The sequence below is a fragment of the Salvelinus alpinus genome, chromosome 4 (assembly GCF_045679555.1).
Source record: "Salvelinus alpinus chromosome 4, SLU_Salpinus.1, whole genome shotgun sequence".
NCBI lineage: Eukaryota > Metazoa > Chordata > Actinopteri > Salmoniformes > Salmonidae > Salvelinus > Salvelinus alpinus.
In genome coordinates, this window is record NC_092089.1 from 74,062,666 (window position 1) to 74,086,924 (window position 24,259).

General features: G+C 44.7%; 1 protein-coding gene across 3 annotated transcripts; it reads right to left on the reverse strand.

The window, feature by feature from the left end:
- Positions 1–807: 807 nt before the first annotated feature.
- On the reverse strand, positions 808–23,909 carry LOC139574425 (mastermind-like protein 1). Of its 3 annotated transcripts, XM_071398981.1 has the most exons (6): positions 23,269–23,908; positions 22,219–22,517; positions 8,226–9,623; positions 4,785–4,991; positions 4,224–4,362; positions 808–3,288 (listed from the first exon to the last, which is right to left on the reverse strand). In XM_071398981.1, exons 2-6 carry the CDS (start codon positions 22,495–22,497, stop codon positions 2,231–2,233), a joined length of 3,081 nt encoding a protein of 1,026 aa, XP_071255082.1. In that variant the 5' UTR covers positions 22,498–22,517; positions 23,269–23,908; the 3' UTR covers positions 808–2,230. The 3 variants fall into 3 exon arrangements, with proteins under 3 accessions (XP_071255082.1, XP_071255081.1, XP_071255080.1); XM_071398980.1 differs by having other exon boundaries at positions 8,226–9,617; positions 22,219–23,909; XM_071398979.1 differs by having other exon boundaries at positions 22,219–23,908.
- Between the last annotated feature and the right edge of the window lie 350 nt (positions 23,910–24,259).

Below are 24,259 nucleotides of genomic sequence, written 5' to 3' on the forward strand. Positions count from 1 at the left end.
GTCATAGTTATTTGGACAAATGCACATAGGGTGTTAAATTCAGTTAAATGTAGTATTCGGTCCTATATTATTAACACACAGACTACATCAAACTTGTTGGATGCATTGTCACTTTTATCATATGGGTAGAGTATGTTTCTGAGCACTTCTACATTAATGTGGATGCTACCATGATTACAGAGAATCATGAATAAATATAATGATGAGTGAGAAAGTCTGAGGCAAAGATCATAACCCCCCCCCCCAAAACAAAAGTTTGTCATGGGGGTATGATATTTGTGCGTCTAACTTTCTCACTCACCATTATTCAGGATTCATTCAGGATTATCCGTAATCATGGTAGCATCCATATTAATGTAGAATTGTTCAGAAACAAATACGTAGGGGAGTGTATCAGGGATGGGCAACTCCAGTACTCTGGGTCCTGATTAGTGTCAGTGACACATTTTCCCCAGCACACCTGATTCAATTTCAAGTTAATAAACGTATTACATTCTAAACTGGAGACCATGAACAGTTGATTTTGAGTCCAGAGTTTTAAGGTTGGGACAGAAATGTGTCAGGCTCGTCAGTCAGGCCCCCGAAGACTGGAGCTGCCCATTCCTGTGATATATGATGCAAAAATAATTACAAGGAAGGACAAGAAAAGAGATGGAAGAAAGTCAAATCATCATGACTAAGTGGATGGGATACATAGGAATACACTGTTCTGCAGGATTCTACTCACACCTTACATTGGCACTTAATATTATAATGCTTGTCAGTTACAATTCACACACACACAAAAAACTAAGACAAAACACAGGGTCCGTTTCTAAATAACTATATTTACATAATACTCTTGTTTTACAGAGAACCATATTAAAAGTATGAAATACTTACAAAAATCCGCTGCAATATACATATAAAAATAAGATCTATCTCCAGAACAAATCGGAAAATGCATACATACAAAAAAATATCGAAAAATGTACAAGGAGCCACTGACACAAAAGAGGATGAACAAATTCAAACATCTCAACTTAAGTATCTGGCTGTACTGTCGTTCAAGGGAATGGAAAAAGATTGTCTGCAATGGGTCTGAAGGCAATAATGTCCACTATTCATACATTATCTTATAGCTTGGTTATTAAAATGACAATGGACTGAATGTTTAAAGACAGTGATTTTAGGGTAACCTAGTCAAACATGGTAACGAACCTAAAGGGAGACCATTTTAGAAACATGATACAAGCATCATTCAAAAGTGTATTTGGGTGGTGTTGGGACTAGGTCCCCATTTGTCACTTTACATTTGTAACCTGCCTCCATGGGTGGGGGGGGGGGGTCATTGCACAACTAACAGAGGAACAGTCTTGTCTCTTATAACATATGGGTTCACACTTACCAACTAATGGGCACTGGCTAACCAAATGAATATGGCCGCCACAGTTGAGTCTCCTGATCACCTCGTCATTGGTTTGGGAGTAGGGGAGAGGTGGCATACGTCTATTTATTAGCAATATCTAGTGTATCACCACCAACATTTGACATGGGGGAATGTGTTACTAGGTCACCTCTGCTACATAGAGCATTCATTTGCATTTAAGGCCGCAACTTCTAACAAAGCAGAGGACGGGTAGGGGGCAATGAAATCAAAATAAGCACCTCTACTGTGGTGATGCTTGTTTGGTAAGCGTAGACAAAGTGTGTGTGCGCCACGTTTGATTCACCCTTGATTCAGTGGTTTAGTACTGAGTCACAGGTTCAGTAGTAGTAATAGTAGCAGAGTTCTTTCTATACGTCTCCCAGTCCTGGGGAAATACTCCAATAGGAATCAACACAGGGGTTTTGGTCCTGCACACCATCATTCCCATCCAATCATTCTCCTGACTTCATATACACAGTACACACAATACTGAGGATGACCGTCTCTTAGCCGTGTCAGAACAGTAACAGGATTCCATTAGTAACCTTCGCTGTTCCTGCCTTTCATTGGCAATTGGCTTGGAACACATACACCAACATTCCATCTCACCAACTCATCAGATGAATCTCACTTGCCTGAAGGCTTCCTCTCCCCAGCTCCTCTCAGTCTTAATCTACTGATCTGAAAAGGCAAGGTGAACACAACATGGAAGACGGATGCCTAGCAGACACTTGCTCTCAACCATCCGGCTCTAACATTGGCGCAGATGGAGAAGAGGAAGCCACTACAGACTATTGAGACGCTCCTGTTCATTAAAACTCATCAGTGGTGGCTAGCTAAGAGCTCATCCAGATCGTCCATCCACTCCTGCGTGCTGCGTTCTTTCAGCAGAGAGTCCACCAGGTCACTCTCACCAGGGAAGCTGGGCAAACTGCTAGCCCCTGACCCAGTGTTGTAGATAAACGGCAACTGCTGCTGCTGTTGGTTAGCAGTTCTGTTGACCTGGTAGCCCTGCTGTCTGCACTGGAGCCCCTGGCTGACCAAACACCCCCCCTGCGGCTGACCAAAGGCACCCAGGTCGGGCAACACCCCCTGGCCTTGGGAACCCTGCTGCTGTTGCTGATTGGGTAAGACTTGCCCTGGGCCTAAGGGCTGCCCAAGGGAAGCTTGGGGGTTGGCTGCAGTCCTTTGCTGGGCCTGCTGCATCATCTGTTTCTGGGCAGTGTTCATGGCGCCCATGGGCCTGCCGTTGGCATTGGCGCCGAAGGGGGTGTTGCCAACAGGCATCTTGTTTGGTATGTGGGTCTGCTGCTGCATGTGGAAGGCGTTGGGGTTGGCAAAGGCATTGGGCGGGAGACCTCCGTTGCTGGAGGGAGGCTGCTGGGCACCCATAGCTTGCTGCATGCCCTGCTGCTGCCAAGTTTGGCTCTGGGTGCTCTGCATGGCGTTGGGCATAACACTGGGCATGTTGCCGCCAGGCATGGAGCCGGGTAGTCTGGCTAACTGCTGCTGCTGTTGTTTCAGCAGGGCGGCGTTAGGCTGGTTTTTAAGGTGTTGCTGCTGGGATAGCATGTTCTGTCGGTAGGAGACGCCCATATTGCTTACAGGCTGCCTCTGCATGGAACTTTGCTGGGAGGGGTGCATGTTCATGTTGCTGTAGAGTACCTGATGCTGTAAGGCAGAGTCCATAACACCTACACAGGAGGCGAGGCTAATGTCTGCCTGGCTGGAGGGAGGGGGGACACCAGGGGTGGGGCCAGCACCACCCTGTTGGCCCATGGTCATACCAATCATGCCTTGTTGCGTCTGGGGGAACATTCTCTGAGCTCCAGGGGCGGGGCCTCCCAGCGTACCAACGTTGCTCAATGGCTGTGACGAACCTGCAGGGAGAAGCAAAAGAAGTGAGTCACAAAACATGACAAATTGAAAAGCTAAACGTTGCATAATAGTTACACATGTTTTTATAATTCAATCTTAATCAATAAACTCATTATAGGAGAAGACCAAGTCTCTCTCAATATACTTAAATGGCTTTCAATGTCTCCATATGTGTCATTATTTTTCATGAACGCAGATAGCAGAAAGGAACTGATATGGTCTAGCTACCACAATAAGTTCATGCCATTATGAGGTAAAAAGGACAACGAGCATTGAGAGAGCAGCTGTTCTCTCCAAAGACACAGAACAAAGGGCAAATGTATTCAGCAACGAGAGAACACAGACCTCATTACTGGTTTACCATTCAAATGAATCATACGGTAAGAAGCATTTGCATTGACGAGGTAATATTAGTGTACTGCCAAACAAAGTTGTTCTGTGTGAGTTACATCATTGACGCAAACCTTCTGGCCCATGACCAGATTTTCAAAAAAGGTGCCTATTCAATAGCAATGGGAAGTGCAAGCAGTGGTAGAGAGTTTAGCTGTGGTTCCAAAATCGCCCTCTTACCCCTAACCTATATAGACAGGCTTTTTACATAGGTCATGGTTGATTTGTTTCGGGCTGTGGAAAGCGACTGGGTTGTGCCTGTTTATTCAGCTGGGTTGAAGGAATATTCCAAAACTTTTTGGGTCGTCAAGAAACAAATTCACTGCCCTAGTGTAATGAATTAAAACAATATGGCTAAACATGAGAGGAAACTACATCTAGACAATTCAATGATCTGAAATACATAAAGGGAAGTGAACGTCTGTACACTTCTGACCAGAACTCAGGTAGAGGATTGGATTAGAGCCCTACAAGCCCTTTTAAGACCTTGGAGTGTCTAGGGGGGTTGGGTTATGCTACATTGGAGGTAATGTGGTGACACACTTACCTGTAAACTGGGCAACCTGCTGCTGCTGGAAGGGGTTGTTCTGTGCGCCAGGTTGCTGGTTCTGTTGGTCCTGGTACTGGGGAGGGGGACGGGTCAGGTGCCTCTGGAGCTGCTGCTCTTGCTGCTGACGCTGTTTTTCCTGAAAACACAGAAAACATATTAGAACATGATTGTGTCATACATGCATACACCGGTGACTGAAATTCCTCCCATACATTCTCTTGGACAAGGATCAGAGATGGAAAACGCCTACTGTGAAACTGCCAGTCATATAACCACTTCTACATGCAGACAAATGGCTCCCCCTTGTGTATATATGTTACTAATAGACAACATGTAGGGCTATGCAGCACTAGCAGGCCCAGTCGGGTAGAACAGACAGAGATCCTGTCTCAGACTTTACATAGTAATAGGGCAAGTTGAAACCAATCATGTGAATGAGCCAGGAAGTCTGTTCTCTTTGTATTTTGTCGTTAGGATTGAGGGTGGGGTATGCCCTAGACCCTGATCCAAGACCCAAATTCTACCTACAGTAGATGACCCTTGACCCCGGGTATTAACCTGTTGGGCCATGATCAGCTGCTGCCTCTGGCCCAGTAGGAACTGTTTCTGCTGCTCCATCAGCTGCTGCTTCACCGCCGCCTGCCCCGACAGGTAGGCCACGTTGCCGTGGTTTCCCGCCATTCCGTTGCCGGGCCCCCCCAGCTGGGGGGCCATGGCGTTGCCAGGTCCAGGGCCGTGCGGTGCGGCAGGGTATACGTTCTGTTCCTGCAAAATTGAAATTGGGGAAAATTGTATAGTTATTCCACTAATATCAACCAGAGGAAGAGAGACAGCGTTCAGTCTGAGTTAAGGCTTTAGGGGCCTTGTCAAACAAGTGGGGGGAATATGTTCAGAAATAACATTTGATGTAAAGCAAAAAGCTCGGTTTGATGTGTAACGCAAAGGAAAAAGCATTCAAATCAAAGCTCAAGCTTTTCCTAAAAAAACTAGAAAAGTTATGTCCCTAATCAACACAGCTTTAAATGAAGACCGCGGTTGTACAACTTCAGTTTGAAAGTTCATCAGTTAGTTTATGGCCTCATAAAAGTGCTTTCCTTGACCAGCTGTGAGAACCACAGCTCCATATTGGCAGTGTTAGCCTCAGCCAGTGTGCTAACCATCTCGCCATAGAAACATCTGGAAAGTTGGCCAGAGTTATCAGGGGCTAGCCTCAGGCCTCTAGCTCCGGCTGGGGGATATTTTGGGTCCGTCCACACACACACACACCACAGAACACAGTTGAGTCAGGGAGAGAGGGTAGGAAGAGCAAGAAGGGATCAGAGAGCCCCTTCTCGCGAGAGGAAAAACCCCAAGTGGGTTAAGAGACTGTACGGGGGGGCTACAACCTAAAATATACTAGTGTGGAGGACAGGCGAGGTAGAGGGGGCTGCATGAAAGGCTGCTTTGTCGTGGTTGTCCCCTCCCTGGTTCCCCCCCTCCACCACCACCCAACCCCCTATGGGAGACTGCATGCCAGCTCCTTAGCAACCAGCTGCTTGACCCAGACACACACGCTGTCCCCTCGAACCGTGGGGCCCATGCCAGACTTGTAGGACCAAAATATAAGCTACAAGGACAGTGTGTGGGTTGTGTTTGTTGACTAACATAAAAAAAACTGCTAGGCCTTAGATACACCATCAACTATCAGCCTACATGCAGTATGCCTTAAAGGCAGAGTAAGTCAAAAACATGATTTTTCTGTGTTTTATATACATTTCCACACTATGAGGTTGGAATAAAACTGAAATTGTGAAAATGATAATGCCCTTTTAGTGTAAGAGCTGTTTGAAAAAACCACATGAAATTTCAGCCTGTTTTGGTGTGATTGAGTTTTGACCTGTCTGGTGACATCACCAGGCGGTAAATTTATTAATAGACAAATAAGAAAGAGTTCCAAACTGCTACGCCAATAACAACAGCTAGTTTTCAGTTTTCCCCTCACTACTACACCCAGACAGTCCTAGAAGTTCTTGCTTGAGAAATGTCTCTTCGCTAAGAAGCTATTTTTGTTTCCCCATTGTAGTCACAGTCATGTACTTAATTGTTACCCAGAAATTACATGTTGACATATATATTACCAAATATAATTAAAACTATGCTATCCATTGGTGTGGTTCTTGACATGGACAATTGTGAAAATAAGAGGTCTTTATTTGGAGCCGTTCTTTCAAACTAAAAGGGCAAGCTAGACGACTCCATTGCTAATTTTTAACAAGCCCTTATTGTTTGGCTTCAAAATGATACTCCCTCATTCACCAGCGTCGTAGCACTGGAGGAGTGTGTGTGTGTGTGTGTGTGTGTGTGTGTGTGTGTGTGTGTGTGTGTGTGTGTGTGTGTGTGTTTTTGTACACAACATGGCCTTGGAATGTTCTTTGTGCCTCAGTTGTAATGCTATTTGCTGATGCCAGTATAAAACATGCTTTGGGCCTTCCCCCTGTTGGAAATGTTAATAGCTCTATTCTCCCAGTCAAGCAGTGTGAAATTATGTTAGGCTTGGGTGATGCCCATAACCAAGTCATGTAAGTGTAAGCCTTTCATATGCACTTGTTGACCTCTTAACTTTTTAACGGTTATTCAGAATACCAATATAGCCTAACACTTGATCTTTCCATGTGGATCCTTGACTCTTATTATTTTTTTTATAGCGGCACCTGTTATTCCCAGGTGGTCTCCTGTCCCGTTACTAACCAGGCCTGACGGTGAACAGGTGGTCTCCTGTCCCGTTACTAACCAGGCCTGACTGTGAACAGGTGGTCTCCTGTCCCGTTACTAACCAGGCCTGACTGTGAACAGGTGGTCTCCTGTCCCGTTACTAACCAGGCCTGACTGTGAACAGGTGGTCTCCTGTCCCGTTACTAACCAGGCCTGACTGAACAGGTGGTCTCCTGTCCCGTTACTAACCAGGCCTGACTGTGAACAGGTGGTCTCCTGTCCCGTTACTAACCAGGCCTGACTGTGAACAGGTGGTCTCCTGTCCCGTTACTAACCAGGCCTGACTGTGAACAGGTGGTCTCCTGTCCCGTTACTAACCAGGCCTGACTGTGAACAGGTGGTCTCCTGTCCCGTTACTAACCAGGCCTGACTGTGAACAGGTGGTCTCCTGTCCCGTTACTAACCAGGCCTGACTGTGAACAGGTGGTCTCCTGTCCCGTTACTAACCAGGCCTGACTGTGAACAGGTGGTCTCCTGTCCCGTTACTAACCAGGCCTGACTGTGAACAGGTGGTCTCCTGTCCCGTTACTAACCAGGCCTGACTGTGAACAGGTGGTCTCCTGTCCCGTTACTAACCAGGCCTGACTGTGAACAGGTGGTCTCCTGTCCCGTTACTAACCAGGCCTGACTGTGAACAGGTGGTCTCCTGTCCCGTTACTAACCAGGCCTGACTGTGAACAGGCGTGTTCAGAGTGGTATAGCCACAAGCACATTCTTTTACCCTGTTTTCTCCCCGAATTAGGTCTCTTGGCTCATCTCTGCAACTCCTCAACAGGCTTGGGAGAGGCGAAGGTCGAGTCATGCATCCTCCGAAACATGACCCATCTGACCACCTACTTGTCACACTGCACGCTTAACCCGGATGTCAGCCACACCAACGTGTCGGAGGAAACACCGCTCGACTGACGACCGTAGTCAACTTGCAGGTGCCTGGCCCTGTCACAAGGAGTCGCTAGAGCACGATGAGCCAAGGAAAACCCCACCGGGCAAACCCTCCCCTACACCGGACGGCACTGGGCCAATTGTATACCATCCTATGGGGCTCCCGGTCACGGCCTATTGTGACATTGAATCCCAGACTGTAGTGTCGCCCCAGCACGGTAGTGCTTGACTGTTGCGCCACCCAGGACCCCGATCCTTGACTCTTATAATGAAGTATTTTTAAGCCTGCTTCATGATATCAAACAAAAGTAATGGTTACACAATGAGCAGTCTTGTGATAAAGTTCAGGGTGAGCTGTATTCTTACCTGGCCGTGGGGTAGCTGTGGTCTGAAGGACAGACCTTGCTTCTGCTTCATCTGCTGCTGCTGTCTGAGGAGCGACAGCAGCACTGCCTTGTTCTGGCTCTGGGCACTGGGGGGGCCCTGCGGTGGCCCCTGGGCCGCAGCCTCATAGTGGGACAGGGGCTTGGTATTGCTGTAGTTGAGCATGGCAGAGCCCAGGCCCCCAGGGCCTGCTGCTGCAGGGTGGCTAAGCGGAGCCCCTGGTCCTTGGGCAGGGTGGCCCAGCATGTTGGTGTGGGGGCCTCCGGGCTGCAGGTACCCGCCGGCCACGGCTTTGGGTGAGCCCTTGTTGGGCTGTCCGGGCATCATCAGCTGGGGCTTGGGGTTATTTGGGAAGTCCTGGGGGTAGAGGGAGGGGCTGGTGGGCTTCTCCAGGCCGTAAGCTCCCCCTACGGGGCTCTGAGACGGGGCCGACTGGGGTGGCCAAGATGGACGGCAGGGGTGGGACCCAGAGGGGTGGAATTTGGGGGCTTGCTGCTGCTGTTGTTTTTGGGCTTGCTGCTGTTTCTGAGCGTGTTGCTGCTGTTGGAGCTGGGACTGCATCTGCTGGGCTCTCTGCTGCTGGGCGGCTAGCTGCTGGAGCTGCTGGGCAGGGGACAGGTCTTTGGAGACAGGCCCCGGGGGAAGGCGGTGGTTCTGGGGAGGGAGCTGCCTGGATGGGGGAGGCTGCTGGCTGAGGGGCTGGGGCAGGGCCGGGGAGGAGACGGTGGAGGTGGCTGCTCCCGGGAAGCTGGCGGAGTGCTGCATGGGCGGCCCCGATGACTTGGGCCTGGCGTGGGGCGAGCCGGCGCACGAGTCCTGCTCGAAGGCGGTAGAGGCCGGGGAGAACTCTGCCTTGACGCTGGCCAGGTCCGGAAGCAGGAGGCCTCCTTGTGAGGTTCCCCCAGACTGTGCGCCTGTCCCAGGGGTGGGTCCGGCCAGATCAGGAGGGTCCTTGCGGTCCTCGAAACCGTCGTTGAGGATGTCCTGGATGTCCTCATAGGCCACCGAGCGGTTGAGCTCCTCCATGAGCTCCGTCCACTCCTGCTCGTTGAGGTTGAGGTCAGGGAAGAGGCTGTTGCTGGCTCCGCCCCCTGACGGCAGCATGCAGGGGAGGATGTCATCCATGGGCTCCTGCTTCATCTCTTTGAGCCGGAACTCCTGCTCCCCAGCGGCGGTTCCACCATGTTCTCCACCATTGGGTATGAGAGAGTCAGCGCCAATGCCGTGCTTGGAGTCCAGGGGTGAGCGAGGGGGGATGCCGCCGTTGGACGTGCCGTTGTCTAGGCAAGCCTTTTTGGACGGGGGGTAGCCATCGCTGAAGCCGTTGACCTGACCAGGGGAGCCAGCGCTCTCCAGCTTCCTCTTCACTGACTCCTGCAACTAGAGTAAATAACAAGTCAATAAATATACAATGTCCCCATGTGGCTCAGTTGGTAGAACATGGCACCTGCGACACCAGGGTTGTGGGTTCGATTCCCATGGGAGACTCGTACGAAAATGTATGCACTCTTTACTGCTAAATGACTGAAATGTAAATTAAATGTAAACATTAGTACCATACAATAAACACATGCTGAAAACTGTCACAATGCTTTTGATTGAGATCTTTGCCACAAGCGGAGATTAAAAACTATATATTTAAAGCAGGAATCCTGAGTTACATCCATTTTTTAAAACTTCGAAATGAACATAACTTGTAAAAACGCATCCTGAGCTTAGTTCAACTGTCATACCCCAACAGAATCCAAAATATGAGCTTGTTTTTTCTCTCCAATGTTTGTAAATAATATAAATGTAAACTGACTGTAAAGCCTCAAAACATGGTTCAAACTATCATTTTTAAAATTAATACATTTATAGCTATATAGTTATAAGATCATCTTTGAGAACTAACAACCACCAAAATAAAAACTACAGTCAGGGAGAATCAAAAATTTAAAAATGTAATGGCTTGGGGCCCCCATAATTTAAAAACAATTATGTTTGAGTCACTCAGATAACATAAGAACACATCAAAATGTGTAGAATTGTAGGAAACTTGCTTTCTCTGCTGCTGAAAAAAAATCATAAGGGAAACACTGAACTCACTGATTCCGCATGCGTTTTTCTGCTGCTCATTAAGAAATATGAGATTTGAGTCTTGGGGGTGAGGTTCGATGTGGGTGTGTTTTGTTGGCTTTAGCATACCCTGGCAGTTACTGTTGTTGTTTGTCCCTCTTGAAGTATGGTAGCAACAACATTGCCACTACCACTTCCTCAAAATAGTCATAATTAATCTAAGACAAATCAAGAACGTTTTGCCGAGGACGTTTTAGTCGCACAATTTTACATCTAGCTAAGGTGTTGTGTTAAAAGTGTTTAAAAGAATTGTATGAAAAATAAGTATTTTGCCAGAGTGTGCTTCTGTATGGCAGTGTTTCATAGTGAATCATGTCACAAAACATGTTGCAGCGGGACGCAAGATGCTTGCAAATGAGTTTATAATTTTGGAATATTGACAAATTGCAGTTGGGATGTAAGTGCACATCGTCGCTACCCACATTTTACCCAAAAGTGTCAGACTCAAGGGATCACTATCAAACACATCAACAAGTGGTCACTCCATAAAGGTGTTAGAGGCCAAGTGTTCTTTCAACAGAACTTTGGCAACCTGTTGTTTCATGCAAACAAGTCCGAGCCACTGCGTAATGGGCAGGTCTGTCTCACGGTAGATGCTGCTATGTTTTGATAGAGCGCAATCACCGCAGACTGTTCTCCATGCATGACAATTCTCCCTAGGCGTTACAATCCGTGTTGTAATCCAAACACAACCCTCTTGTGGGTTAGGTCGTGACAACCTCATTACACAATTCTCATAAAACTCAGTTTTGGAATATACTGACTTGGACAAATTATCCTATTTAAACTTAAGTCAATTTTGACACTGGAGTAAATGTTTGACTAATATCGAAGCCACATAGGCCTAGGCCATTTTCAACTTCAGAGAAGTTGTTTTTTGCATTCAGTTGCCCTTTAAAAACAGATAGTCAGATTAACTTCATGTATCTGCGTTAGAAGTAGTTTTCAGATGAACTTTAGGTATCTGCGTTAGAAGTAGTTTTGCAAGCCATTGCTACCTAGCTTACCAAAAAGACTGGAAGTCTATGGGTACAGCTAGCATGAAGATATGCTTAACGGTCCTGTAAACATTACACTGCTTCACAAGGAAAATAAAACCCCATTCAACTCTCATCACTGTGTTGAGGCAAGTTACCCATCTAAAATATTAAGCCCTTCGATGTCTATAGAAATAAAAATTGTGACATTAAATAATTAAGCGGCTATTTATCCCCAGTGGTGAGGAACAGACCAGGAGTGCAGAGTATAACTGTCACTGATGGATTCAGACACAGAACCTTATGAGGGCAGTAATGCAACCTTATGACTTTGCTTAGGTTAGCTTCCTGTGACTGGACTGGCAGCTTGCCATAAGGTATACAAGCCATCTGCATAGTCAAACACAGTCAAACTTGACATGGGTTTTTAGGAGAGCTTTACGCAGCTCTTGGCTCATATTCATCAAGCAAGAGTGCTGATCTACAATCAGTTTTACTTTTTAGATCATAATTAATAAGGATTACATGGATGGCGGGACCTGATCGCAGCCTAATTCACAAAGCAGGTTCAATACGTTTTAGTTCCCCCCCCATGCTGGAGTCTAGGGCTGACCCCAATTAGTCGACTGGTCGATTGTTTGGTCGATAGGCTGTTGGACGACCAAGATAATTTTTTTGGGGTCGAGCAGTGGCAAATAAATAAATAGATATTTGCTCCCATCTCAGTGAACTAATGCATTGGAGGCCTGGCCAAAAATAAAACTTATGCTTGATCTGAAAATGTGGTCGGGGGCACCATATGGTGGGTATGACGCGATCGTGGAGCCTCCAGATGCTCGTTCCGCATCGCCATGCGACACCCAAATGTTGTAACAATGCGGAGGTTTCTATATAGCTTCGCATTGACATGACTGATTGATGGTAGGTTGGGGGCTGTACATCCTGTATAAAACACAAACTCACTTCCTTGACAACAGCTCCGCACTTCTTCGCAAAGCGCAAGAAGTATGAATGCCCTGACTTCCACAGAGGCCACATCACCATATATGCTGCATGGTCAATGCAGACGTCTGATTGACCATGCAGCGCCCAGATGCACAATGCACTGCCCTCTCCAGAATGTGCACTCTCCCGCCAATTTGTGCGCATTCATTGTTTCATAACTTCATTTTGTGAATTGTTTGCATTTGAATGTTAGTGTATATCAATTGCCCATTACATATAATTACCAGTATTACATTTACTATTCATTCCTAATCTACAATGTTTGTTTGGTTACGGTAATTTCTGTTAATGCATTCAATATATTATTCCAGTCTTTTCACCGTTCTCATTGTCAGAGTGGATACATTGTTTGCAGAGCGCACAACCTATTCTACACTTGTGAAAAACAAGTTTTGGTTTATTTAATTCCTTTTCTGAGTTGCCAATTTAGTGATGGTCTTGTTTGACGGGCACCTGATTACAGATAGAAGTAGGCCTATAGGATACCAGGCCCGCGAGCAAAAGTAGGCATATAAAATGTGACATTTGGGGATCTGATAGTATTTCTGATTGGCTTAATGCACTGTTAGTAATGTTTTCTTCACCTCAAACAGCAAGAAAACAAAAGTCTGTCTTTCATGCAGCCATTGAGAATGACAATATATATACATTTTTTAATACATTTAACTATTTCCAGCTCTCTCCCTTTCGACAACCACTCAGCACGACAAGGGGAAAATGCTGTGCTCTGATCCAGTGGAAACATAAAATAGGCCTACCTGCTTACTTATCAGTGCTCGACTTAGGTTCCGGTACTCATTTTGGTTGTTGGTACCGTTTATATTTAGGTGCAGGAGTTTCACAATACATTTGAGTTCATATTCTATAAAAGAAACAGGAGCTCAAGCAGTAGAAATGTTGAGGTGCCAGTACTCAGCTTCGGTGAGCTCCTTCCCAAGTCAAGCACTGCTTCTCATCCCTTGCGCAAATAGCCTACAGCGGTGTCTGTCCCCGAGCTCACTGGCACAGGAAACTGAGGGCCCAGAATATTTTAAACAACATAGCAAGTTCGCTAGCACAAGCTTAGGCTGGACCCAAGTTAATACAATGTTTCAAATTCATTGCAGACAGGCCATGCATAGCCATTGTGATTGATAGGTTATTTATATCTATTTTTATTTTTTTAATAATCAGGATATTTTCTACCTACAGGCTGCAATGTTTTTACTTGTTGGCTTTATGTAGGCTATTTTTACATAGTTGGCAATAGAAGTTACTTTATAGGTTTGTATCAGTTTCATTTAGATTTGGATAGAATTTTGATTTACCACATGACAATGATTGCGATATGAAGACTTTATTATAAATTAAATGGAACTGTTCCACGAAAATGTGCATATGATAAATTGCCCTTCCACATGAGAAAGATTGTCGACTCTTCGTGTAGCCTATTACAGGCAACTTCGGGAGAGTAATGGCAGAATCTGAGAAAGCCCGCAGGAGAATGGATGGGTCAGGTTAAGGTTTTTATCTTCTAGATCTCTGGCTCCCTCTTGAGGCATTTCGGTCTTATTTCATCAAACAGTAAGCTTAAAGCATCAGTCAGTCAATCTCAATACATATAGTTGATTTTAATTAAACACATAGGGTGTGTCTTGATATGGAAAAATACACATTTAAAAATGTTGACCAATCAATTTCACCTCTCTTGGGTAGGGGGCAGTATATTCACGTCCGGATGAAAAGCGTGCCCAAAGTAAACTGCCTGACACTCAGGCCTAGAAGCTAGGATATGCATATAATTGGTAGAGTTGGACAGAAAACTAAAGTTTCTAAAACTGTTAAAATAATGTCTGGGTATAACAGAACAGCAGGCGAAACCCTGAGGACAAACCCCCCCCCCCCCAATTATTTTGGGGCCTACCACTATTTTCAATGGCTGTCACTTTTATTATAAGGCGAAGTCCTCCCAGATTGCAGTTCCTAGGGATTCCACTAGATGTCAACAGTCTTTAGAAAGAGTTAAGCTGTTTTTTTTGAAAAATTTGCCAGAAATGGTCATATTTTCTCTCCCGTAAAGACAACAACGATTCTCGGTCTTAAATTTTATAGTTTATTTACGTATTAGGGTACCTAAGGTTTGATTATAAACCTTGCTTGGAAAAGTTTATTAGTAACGTTTGGGATTCATTTTGTATGCATTTTGATGGAGGGAAACTGGGTGGATTATTGACTGAAGCGCGCCAGCTAAACTGAGTTTTTATGGATATGAAGGACATTATCGAACAAAAGGATCATTTGTGATCTAACTGGGACCTTTTGGAGTGCCAACGGAAGAAGATCAAAGGTAAGGCATTTATTATATTGCTATTTCTGACTTTTGTGTCACACCTGCCTGGTTGAAATATGTTTTTCATGGTTTTGTATGCGGGGCGCTGTCCTCAGATAATCGCATGGTGTGCTTTCGCCATAAAGCCTTTTTGAAATCTGACACAGCGGCTGGATTAACAAGAAGTTAAGCTTTATTTTGATGTATTACACTTGTGATTTTATGAAAGTTAAATATTTATAATTCTGTAGTTTGAATTTTGCGCTCTGCAATTTCACTGGATGTTGTCCGGGTGGGACGCTACCATCCCACCTGGCCATAAGACGATAACAGATGACTTTCGGTCAACCAAGATTTTAGTTTTGTTGGGGAAAGCCCTACTAAAGTAATTTCTCCATTATTTTGCCAGGCTATGACAGAAACACTAGCCAACGAAATGTACGCTCATCTCATCTGAATGCAGAGGCCGAACCCCAGACTGACATCCTAGGCAACCAGATATCCTCAGGTTTACCCTCCTGTGCGGAGACATTTGAACGTACTGGTACAATCCGCGCAGATTGTTTAATCACGCCTGTATAGTACTGTGCACCTTGAAAGTGGAACTGACAGCATTTTAGCAACATGACATTTCATTAACATCTGTTCATATACACCCAGGACGAATGACACTTAAAAAAAAAACATTTCACAAGTGAGCATTTAGATATGGTAATTATAACATTTCCACAAATTCTTAGAATACTTCATTCCCAAACATTCTAAGGCATTTGCGAAAATTCTATACCAAGATATAGAGTGGGAAAGCCGCCGTGCGTTTGTACAATTATAAAAAACACCGGAATAAAAGTGGCATTTCCATGCACTATTTATCTGTGTACATACGCATGCATGTAAACCCAGCAAAAAAAGAAACGGCCCTTTTTCAGGACCCTGTCTTTCAAAGATAATTCGTAAAAATCCAGATAACTTCACAGATCTTCATTGTAAAGGGTTAAAACACTGTTTCCCATGCTTGTTCAGGGTAGGGGGCAGCATTGGGAATTTTGGATGAAAGCATGCCCAAATTAAACTGCCTGCTACTCAGCCACAAAAGCTAGGATATGCATATAGTTAGTAGATTTGGATAGAAAACACTCTGAATTTTCTAAAACTGTTTGAATGATGTCTGTGAGTATAACAGAACTCCTGTGGCAGGCAAAAACCTGAAAAAAAATCTAACCTGGAAGTGGGAAATCTGAGGTTTGTAGTTTTTCAACTCTTTGCCTATCAATTACACAGTGTCTATGGAGTCATATTGCACTTCCTAAGGCTTCCACTAGATGTCAACAGTCTTTAGAACCTTGTTTGGTGCTTCTACTGTAAAGTGGGGGCGAATGAGAGAGGATTGAGTCAGAGGTCTGCCAGAGAGCCACATGCTGACCATGCGCGTTCACGTGATAGTTAGCTTGCGTTCCATTGCATTTTGAAGACAAAGGAATTCTCTGGTTGGAACATTATTGAAGATTTATGTTAAAAACATCCTAAAGATTGATTCTATACATCGTTTGACATGTTTCTACGGACTGTAATGGAACTTTTTGACTTTGTCTGCACCTAGTGATCACACCTCATGAATTTTGATTACTGGGCTAAACGTGCTAACAAAAAGGAGGTATTTGGACAAAAATTATCTACATTATCGAACAAAACAAACATTTATTGTCGAACTGGGACTCCTGGGAGTGCATTCTGATGAAGATCAAAGGTAAGTGAATATTTATAATGCTATTTCTGACTTCTGTTGACTACACAACATGGCGGATATCTGTTTGGGTTGTTTGGGCTCTGAGCGCTGTACTCAGATTATTGCATGGTGTGCTTTTTTCGCAAAGTTCTTTTGAAATCTGACACAGCGGTTGCTGGAGAAGTGGATCTAAATTCCATGCATAACCAGTTGCATCTTTTAGCAATGTTTATTATGAGTATTTCTGTAAATTGATGTGGCTCTCTGCAAAATCACCGGATGTTTTGGAACTACTGAACATAACGCGCCAATGTAAACTCAGATTTTTGGATATAAATATGAACTTTACCGAACAAAACATACATGTATTGTGTAACATGAAGTCCTATGAGTGTCATCTGATGAAGATCAATGGTTAGTGATTCATTTTATCTCTATTTCTGCTTTTTGTGACTCCTCTCTTTGGCTGGAAAAATGGCTGTGTTTTTCTGTGACTTGGCTCTGACCTAACATAATCGTTTGGTGTGCTTTCGTCGTAAAGCCTTTTTGAAATCGGACACTGTGGCTGGATTTACAACAAGTGAATTTGGCGCCCTGCAGTTTCACTGGCTGTTGACAAGGTGAGATGCTACCGTCCCACATACCCTAGTGAGGTTAATGAACATGCACCTGAGGAACGGTGGTTAAGACACTAACAGCATACAGACGGTAGGCAATTAAGGTCACAGTTATGAAAACATAGGACACTAAAGAGGCCTTTCTACTGACTCTCTTTCTACTGAAAACACCAAAAGAAAGATGCTGCTCATCTGCGTGAATGTGCCTTAGGCATGCTGCAAGGAGGCATGAGGACTGCAGATGTGGCCGAGGCAAAAAAATTGCAATGTCCGTACTGTGAGACGCCTAAGACAGCGCTACAGGGTGACAGGACGGACAGCTGAACGTCCTCGCAGCGGCAGACCACGTGTAACAACACCTGCACAGGATCGGTACGTCCCAACATCACACCTGCGGGACAGGTACAGGATGGCAACAACAACTGCCCGAGGTACACCAGGAATGCACAATCCCTCCCATCAGTGCTCAGACTGTCTGCAATAGGATGGACTGAGGGCGTGTAGGCCTGTTGTAAGGCAGGTCCTCACCAGACATCACCGGCAACAATGTTGCCTATGGGTAAAAATCCACCTACGCTGAACAAGACAGGACTGGCAAAAAGTGCTCTTTACTGACACGTCGCGGTTTTGTCTCGCCAGGGGTGATGGTCGGATTCGCATTTATCTTCGAAACACTGAGCGTTACACTGAGGCCTGTACTCTGGAGCGGGATCGATTTGGAAGTGGAGGGTCCGTCATGGTCTGGGGCGGTGTGTCACAGCATCATCGGACTGAGCTTGTTGTCATTGCAGGCAATCTCAACGCTGTCCGTTACAGGGAAGACGTCCTCCTCCCTCATGTGGTACCTTTCCTGCAGACTCATCCTGACATGACCCTCCAGCATGACAATGCCACCATCCATACTGCTCGTTCTGTGCGTGATTTCCTGCAAGACAGGAATGTCAGTGTTCTGCCATGGCCAGCGAAGAGCCCGGATCTCAATCTCATTGAGCACGTCTGGGACCTGTTGGATCGGAGAGTGAGGGCTAGGGCCATTCCCCTGCAGCTGGTGGCTACACCAGATACTGACTGTTACTTTTGATTTTGACCCCCCTTTGATCAGGGACACATTATTCCATTTCTGTTAGTCACATGTCTGTGGAACTTGTTCAGTTTATGTCTCAGTTGTTGAATCTTATAAACTCGTCAAAAAAAGAAATGTTTATGAATGTATGTATATATATATATATTTTTTACTGCTATAGGGTTTTCATTATTGTTTGGATACCTTATTTAGGGAAAGTCAGATAGTCCAACTGAATGTATTCTACTGAAATGTGTCTTACGCATTTAACCCAACCCCTCTGAATCAGAGAGGTGCTGCCTTAAATCAACATTTCACATCTTCGGCGCCCAGGGAACAGTGCCTTGCTCAGGGGCAGAATGACAGATTTTTACCTTGTCACCTAGGGGATTCGATCCAGCAACCTTTTGATTACTGACCCAATGCTCTTACCCAATGCTCTTACCACTAGGCTACCATTTACAATTATGTATTGATTTTTATCTTACTTCCCCCCCTCCCCACACTTCATGCGATGCGCACTGCAGAGACATGACCAGGACCAGAGTCTACGCAGACCGGTGCACCATAGCCAATCAGAGCTACAATAGGAATTTATGCAAACAAGCCATTTGCCACACAAGCCCGCCATCACGCAATTGAACTGGACTGTGTTTACAGGCAGCTGCGACTTCAGAGCATTAGAACACAGTCACTGAAAAATACACCTGAATGGATTTCTGCAAATACCACTGGAGTAGTCTAACATTTGGGAATTTTACAGTCCTATTGATCAAACAACCATGAAAAGGTAGGCTCTCTCCCCCCCAGAGCAAGATGTGCTCAAATCTAACGACGAATCATTAGATAATCCCTCTCAAACTTTCAGCTAGTTGGCCGTAAAAATTGGACTGATAAAGGGGGAAATGTAGCCTACTCGTCCTTCTACAGCTTGCCTGCAAATCAATGCATGCTTGTCCCAACCAAGCACCCAATCTAACTGGCTAAAGTTGGCTAGCAAGCTACTTCAACACAAATGAGAGAACACCTCACTGACCATTTAACTCACCCTAGCAGAGCTGGTTAGGCTGTTTACATGTTATCTAGAGCGTTCGTGACTAACTATACATTTTGTCCTACATTTACTGACACCGGTCATATTCAGCAGGTGTTGTGAATTCGCAAATTCATCAGTTATTCTGCGCTCTGGCACACTCAAATAAGAGTGCTCTGAAATCAGAGCAGCTAGATAGCTAGAGTGAAGTTGCTAACAGGAGAGATATGCTAGCTAACTGGATAACAGTTGTTCAAATTCTTGCTAGGTAACTAAATGAAACCTGCATCTCTAGCTGTGTATCGCCACCGAAAAATGATATGAGCGGAAAAAGTCACTCACCCACTCCTCCAATGACTTGACATCCTCATAGCAGCTAGCTAGCCAGCTAACATTAGGCTCCGTGTTTTTAGCTTGCTACATTAAAGATACGGTAGCCTATTAGCCACATTATGACTGACTTCTGATCATTGCCCTTGCTAGTCTGATTGTATTTACCTTTCCAGCCTTACTTACATTCATCCGTTTTTATCCAAAATATAAACTGAAACAGTGCATCCCGAATGGAGGCAGCAAACAATGTACCAGGCCAGCTGTGATTTACAACATGACAGCAATATTTTTTGGGACTACCAAGAAATGTATCAGTGAATTATATTAAAATCAGGCATTGAACTGCAACCATCTATTCTGCCAACAATGCTTTAATGTATGGCATGGAATGTTGAGTCAAACAGAACCTATTTTAAAACCTCCTATAAAGTTGGTTTTGTAGCATAAACTGGGAATTTTATATTTTTGACTAATATGATTGTCTGTTTCATATCGGCAAAGGAGTTAAAAGGATGTCAGTTCCACCGCTGACAACATAGGCAGCTCACCGCTTCTTTGATCTGGTCTCTCACACTTTGTGCGCTGGATGTGCCGAGCTGTTTGGCTTTAGAGAGAGAGAAGAGTGTGTGCACGGCTCATCTGATCTGGCCTCATCTCTAACCCCATCACTCCCCCGGAGGAGAGAAAAGCTAGTCTAGTGACTCACTCCAGTGCTTTATGAACCTGAAAAACTGGTCTCCGTCTTCACCCTTTCACTCTATCCTCTCTGCCTCCCCCACCCCTTCTTCTGAGCAATCACCGCCATTACCCCACCTACCACAGACCCAAGTCACATGAAACTAATTAACATGTGTATAGACGGAGGAAGCCCTACAACAAAAGAGCTAGTGCCTGGGCCGTGGAGGGGAGCATGCCGAATTCCAAACCCCGGACCCAGAGCTAAGATAACGCCCGTTTTGCCTTTGAAGCCACCGGCGTGGCCACAATGGGCCTCCCTGGGATGTGCAGGAGTGGAACGGAGCAGCGGGCCGGTCTAACTAAAGGCTGGGGGGACAGTTTATAGGACAAGCTTTAACCTCATACTGACTGGCCAGGCTGGAGCTGAGCCTTGTTAATATGGCACAGAGTGACTGAACGAAAGATAGGCTAGGTAGCTTGCTAACCCAGTGCCAGTCACTAGTGGGCTAGCTAGCACTGTTATTCATGAATGGAATGGAGCTATACCATGGCATTGCATTATGTGGATCAGGAAAGGGCACAGAGCAATGATGAGTCAGAAGCTCAGAGCATTAGGCTGGGGGTGGAGTTGTTTTTTCTAATACCCCTGAGTCATCATTCATTCAGAGGGTAGTTATATTGTCCTAATGCAGCTGTTGCCCAAATGGTGGGAGGCAGTCAATTCCTACTGGGCTGTGACTGAAGCCTGGGTTGTGTAAAAAAATACATTTTTATATTTCTCAGAGACTTAAAGCTGGAATCCTTAACTGTCAATTTGGGATATTATGAGAACAAAGTTACTGCAAACAACAAACACTGTTTCCCCCCTCTGACATAAGTGCACGTGCGATAGATGAGCAGAATATGTACAGCAATTTCTTTTGCCAGACTTCTCAACGGAACTCTTCTCCGTTTTGTCCACAAATCAAAAACAATACCAAATGTGCTGTGGTGGACAGTGACGCTGTTTCCCCTAATGCAGATTCCATCGTTAAGAGGGGTCACAGAGGCAAAATGCTTCAGGTGGGGGTCATGGCAAAAAAACTAAACTGTCCAAATGGATACTGCCATGGTAGGTAGGTCAGACTGCCAAGACAACCAAACGGCATGAAAATGTATTCCATCCTACTTTCCCTATCTCCACAACACATGTAAATACAAGACTGTAAATACAAGGTCGCTAAGTTGCCATGTGTAATTCAATTGTTCCTTTTCACTTTTTGTTTTCCCTCGAGTATAACATATGCCAGGGATAATTACTACAGGGTCAGTAGAGGTGACTTGAGCAAAGAGAAATTTCCCCCAACACCCGATAGAGCCTTAATCAACACTGAAAACAATGGAGGCAGCAGCTTTTTTCCCACGATAGTTGATTATAAGTCCATTGGACAACTGGAAGATTGATGAAGAAAGAAACAAGCCTAGATATTATTAGAGAATGTTCTCGGTGTGAGCACTCACTGAATACTTAGCTACTTTTCTGAGCCACAAGAGAGAGAAGCAGTATTTTAATATGACTCAGCCTTCTTGAGACTTGTTTATCCCACTTTGGCTGTGCTATCAACATTCCGATAACTTAGAGATCCATGACAACTCTACAAAATGGCTGTGACTAAACATGAACTTCAGTGCCAACAATACATGGACCACTTTAGTGGACACCTCACTGTGACACAACTTCGACAGTATGCCTTGTTGAAAAAGTCCTTTCCATATTCTGTTACATTAACATTTATGTTTGAACTAATATAGCAGGAATAATGAGTTTCACCACAGCAAAAAAATTGTGGAACTGTGAACATTGTGCCCCAGCATGCCAAAGGCTACCTAATAAATACAGCAGGACAACAATGAGAACATGTGACAGCAGCCACCCAGAATGCACACATGATACTTGCTACAACTCTTATGTGGCAATCACTGCACATGGAGCACACTGCAAATGATAGCAAATAATGCTCTTTCCTTGACTTGCAATCACTGCACATGAAAAATACTAATACTAATAAAATAACTGCCATGAAGCTGTTATCAGATTTGTGGTGAATTTGCATCCACTTTCTGAAATGGTCACTTACCGCAATCAAAGTGCTGTTTCTGCTCTGCTCGGGCGTCCCACCATCCCCTAGGTCTGCGTTGTTGCCCCCGGTCCCTGACCCTCTCTGAACTGCTTGGTCGGATGTTGGCTGTCTGTGCTTACTCGACCGCTTGGCCTTGGTTTGCAGGCACCGTTGGTGCAGTGCAAAGGTCTGCTGCCGTTCCATCTCCAGCCGCTCCCTCGCTGTGTTGTCGTAGCGGTTCTCGCAGCTGGTGTTATGCCTCCTGAAGAGCTCGATTCGACGGCGGAGTCGTTCCATCACCGCACTGTGTCGCGGCACTACAAAATCGGCCATCATCAATAAAGAGTGTTTTAAACTCTGGACTCAGGTTTCGGCAGTCGGGATAAAATGCTGAATTTGCTCCTTTTCAGGGTGGGCGTCTATACCCGGTACCCTTTTACAGAGTGTTAACTAACGTTACTGCTTCCATAGTCGACCTTTGTCTTACTAACAGACTTTAGTCACGACACTCGGAAAACGCACGAAAAAGACGATTAATAAAATATTGTTCAACTGCCTAGCCAGCAAGGTAGATAGTGCACCGTATCTATCACATCCTGAAAAATATTGCCACTAATAACTGTCTGGCTAACGTTAGCTAGCTAACTAGCTAAAGGCCCCAGCATTGGCTAAGACAAATTCGCAAAAGCTCATTCACGCCTTGTCTATATGAATGAAAAAGTTCAAATTAAACTCATGTATCTTTAATATACTAAATTAATTAAATGTATCACAGATACGCACGTCAAATATCATTAGTTGAGACACTAATCTAGCCAAGTTACCGTTAGCTAGCTGCTCACTAAAATGCTAGTATGGGACTTCCTAACATTCCTCTGGTCAAACATCCAAAGTTTGTGCGAGAAAAGCCCATAACTTTCACTTTAGCCGCTACAGTAGCTATCTAACATTTAGCTAGCCATCGCAAAACTGAACCGTATTAGCTAGAACAAACATTTCACCGTGTAAGATTGTTATAGTTTACATTACCAACAATTCATATTTTAAAACATCTTACTGACTACTTACCCAACTTTACGTAGCTGGTTAGCTACAACAAACATACCAGTCTCATTGTGAAATTCAGTTACCGTTAACTAGCTAACGTTAGCCATGAAGTTAGCTAGCTAAACCAAGTGACGCTGAGTGTTTCTACTAAGCTAGCTAACTACTGTAGCTACAGTAACTTACTCCGGCAATTAACTTCTGCTAGCTAGGCAGGATAAAACGTCAAGTTACCGATTACCACCGACCTACAAAACACTAAAAACGTTTGCTTTGTAATAACAAAAGTGCGCACAACTTGACTTGCAAGTTAAATGTTGCCTGTGTTCTGCCTGGCGAGCTGATCGTCGGTGTAGATCCAAATAATGTGACTTGATAGCTAGCAGCCAACTGCAACAATATACGGATGTAACGGTGTTAGCTAGCTAGCTTGAAAACCAACTATAACAAAGCATGATACCCAGACTACTTCGTCCAGTACTGCATATAGCTAGAAACACACAACCCGAATCTGATGCAGTTAGGTCAAATGCAAAACAAAAACAAATTGCGACAACAATCAAACTCTGCCCCTCTTTTCTATTTCTATTGTTTTCCAATGGACAGGCAGATCTTCGTCGCCATTTTGGAACAAGTTTTTTTCCTTTACTTTTTCTCTAACCTTACGTTTTGCAAGACAGTAGTGTCGCCAAAGATACTTTGTCGCTGTCCTCACCTCATTGTAACGATTGACAGTGAAAACAAACAATACATAGAGAGACCGTGGCATTTGCATGAATTTACAGTTAAAATTTACAATTTTGTATCCTTTGAAAACTTGTGAAAGTATGGCACAGTCAGTCAGACTTCAAGTAAGCTCAACTAACGAATACACTATCTTTATTGGAAGAATGTGTTGTAACTGATAAGTAGGTACATCAAATCGCTACACTGGTGTCAGAAGTTCGATGGCACCTGTGAGTCCATCAGAAAGTCATGTACATGTCAGGGACTTGGTATAGAGAAGTGTGGCGAA

Excerpts from the sequence above, each read along its gene's own strand:
- LOC139574425 (XM_071398979.1), bottom strand. The coding sequence starts at position 22,536 with ATGATGGCCGATTTTGTAGTGCCGCGACACAGTGCGGTGATGGAACGA. Across the intron at positions 4,992-8,225 it reads CACAGCTACCCCACGGCCAG|GAACAGAACGTATACCCTGC; the intron begins GTAAGAATACAG and ends TCAATTTTGCAG. Across the intron at positions 3,289-4,223 it reads GCAGGTTGCCCAGTTTACAG|GTTCGTCACAGCCATTGAGC; the intron begins GTAAGTGTGTCA and ends TTCTCCCTGCAG.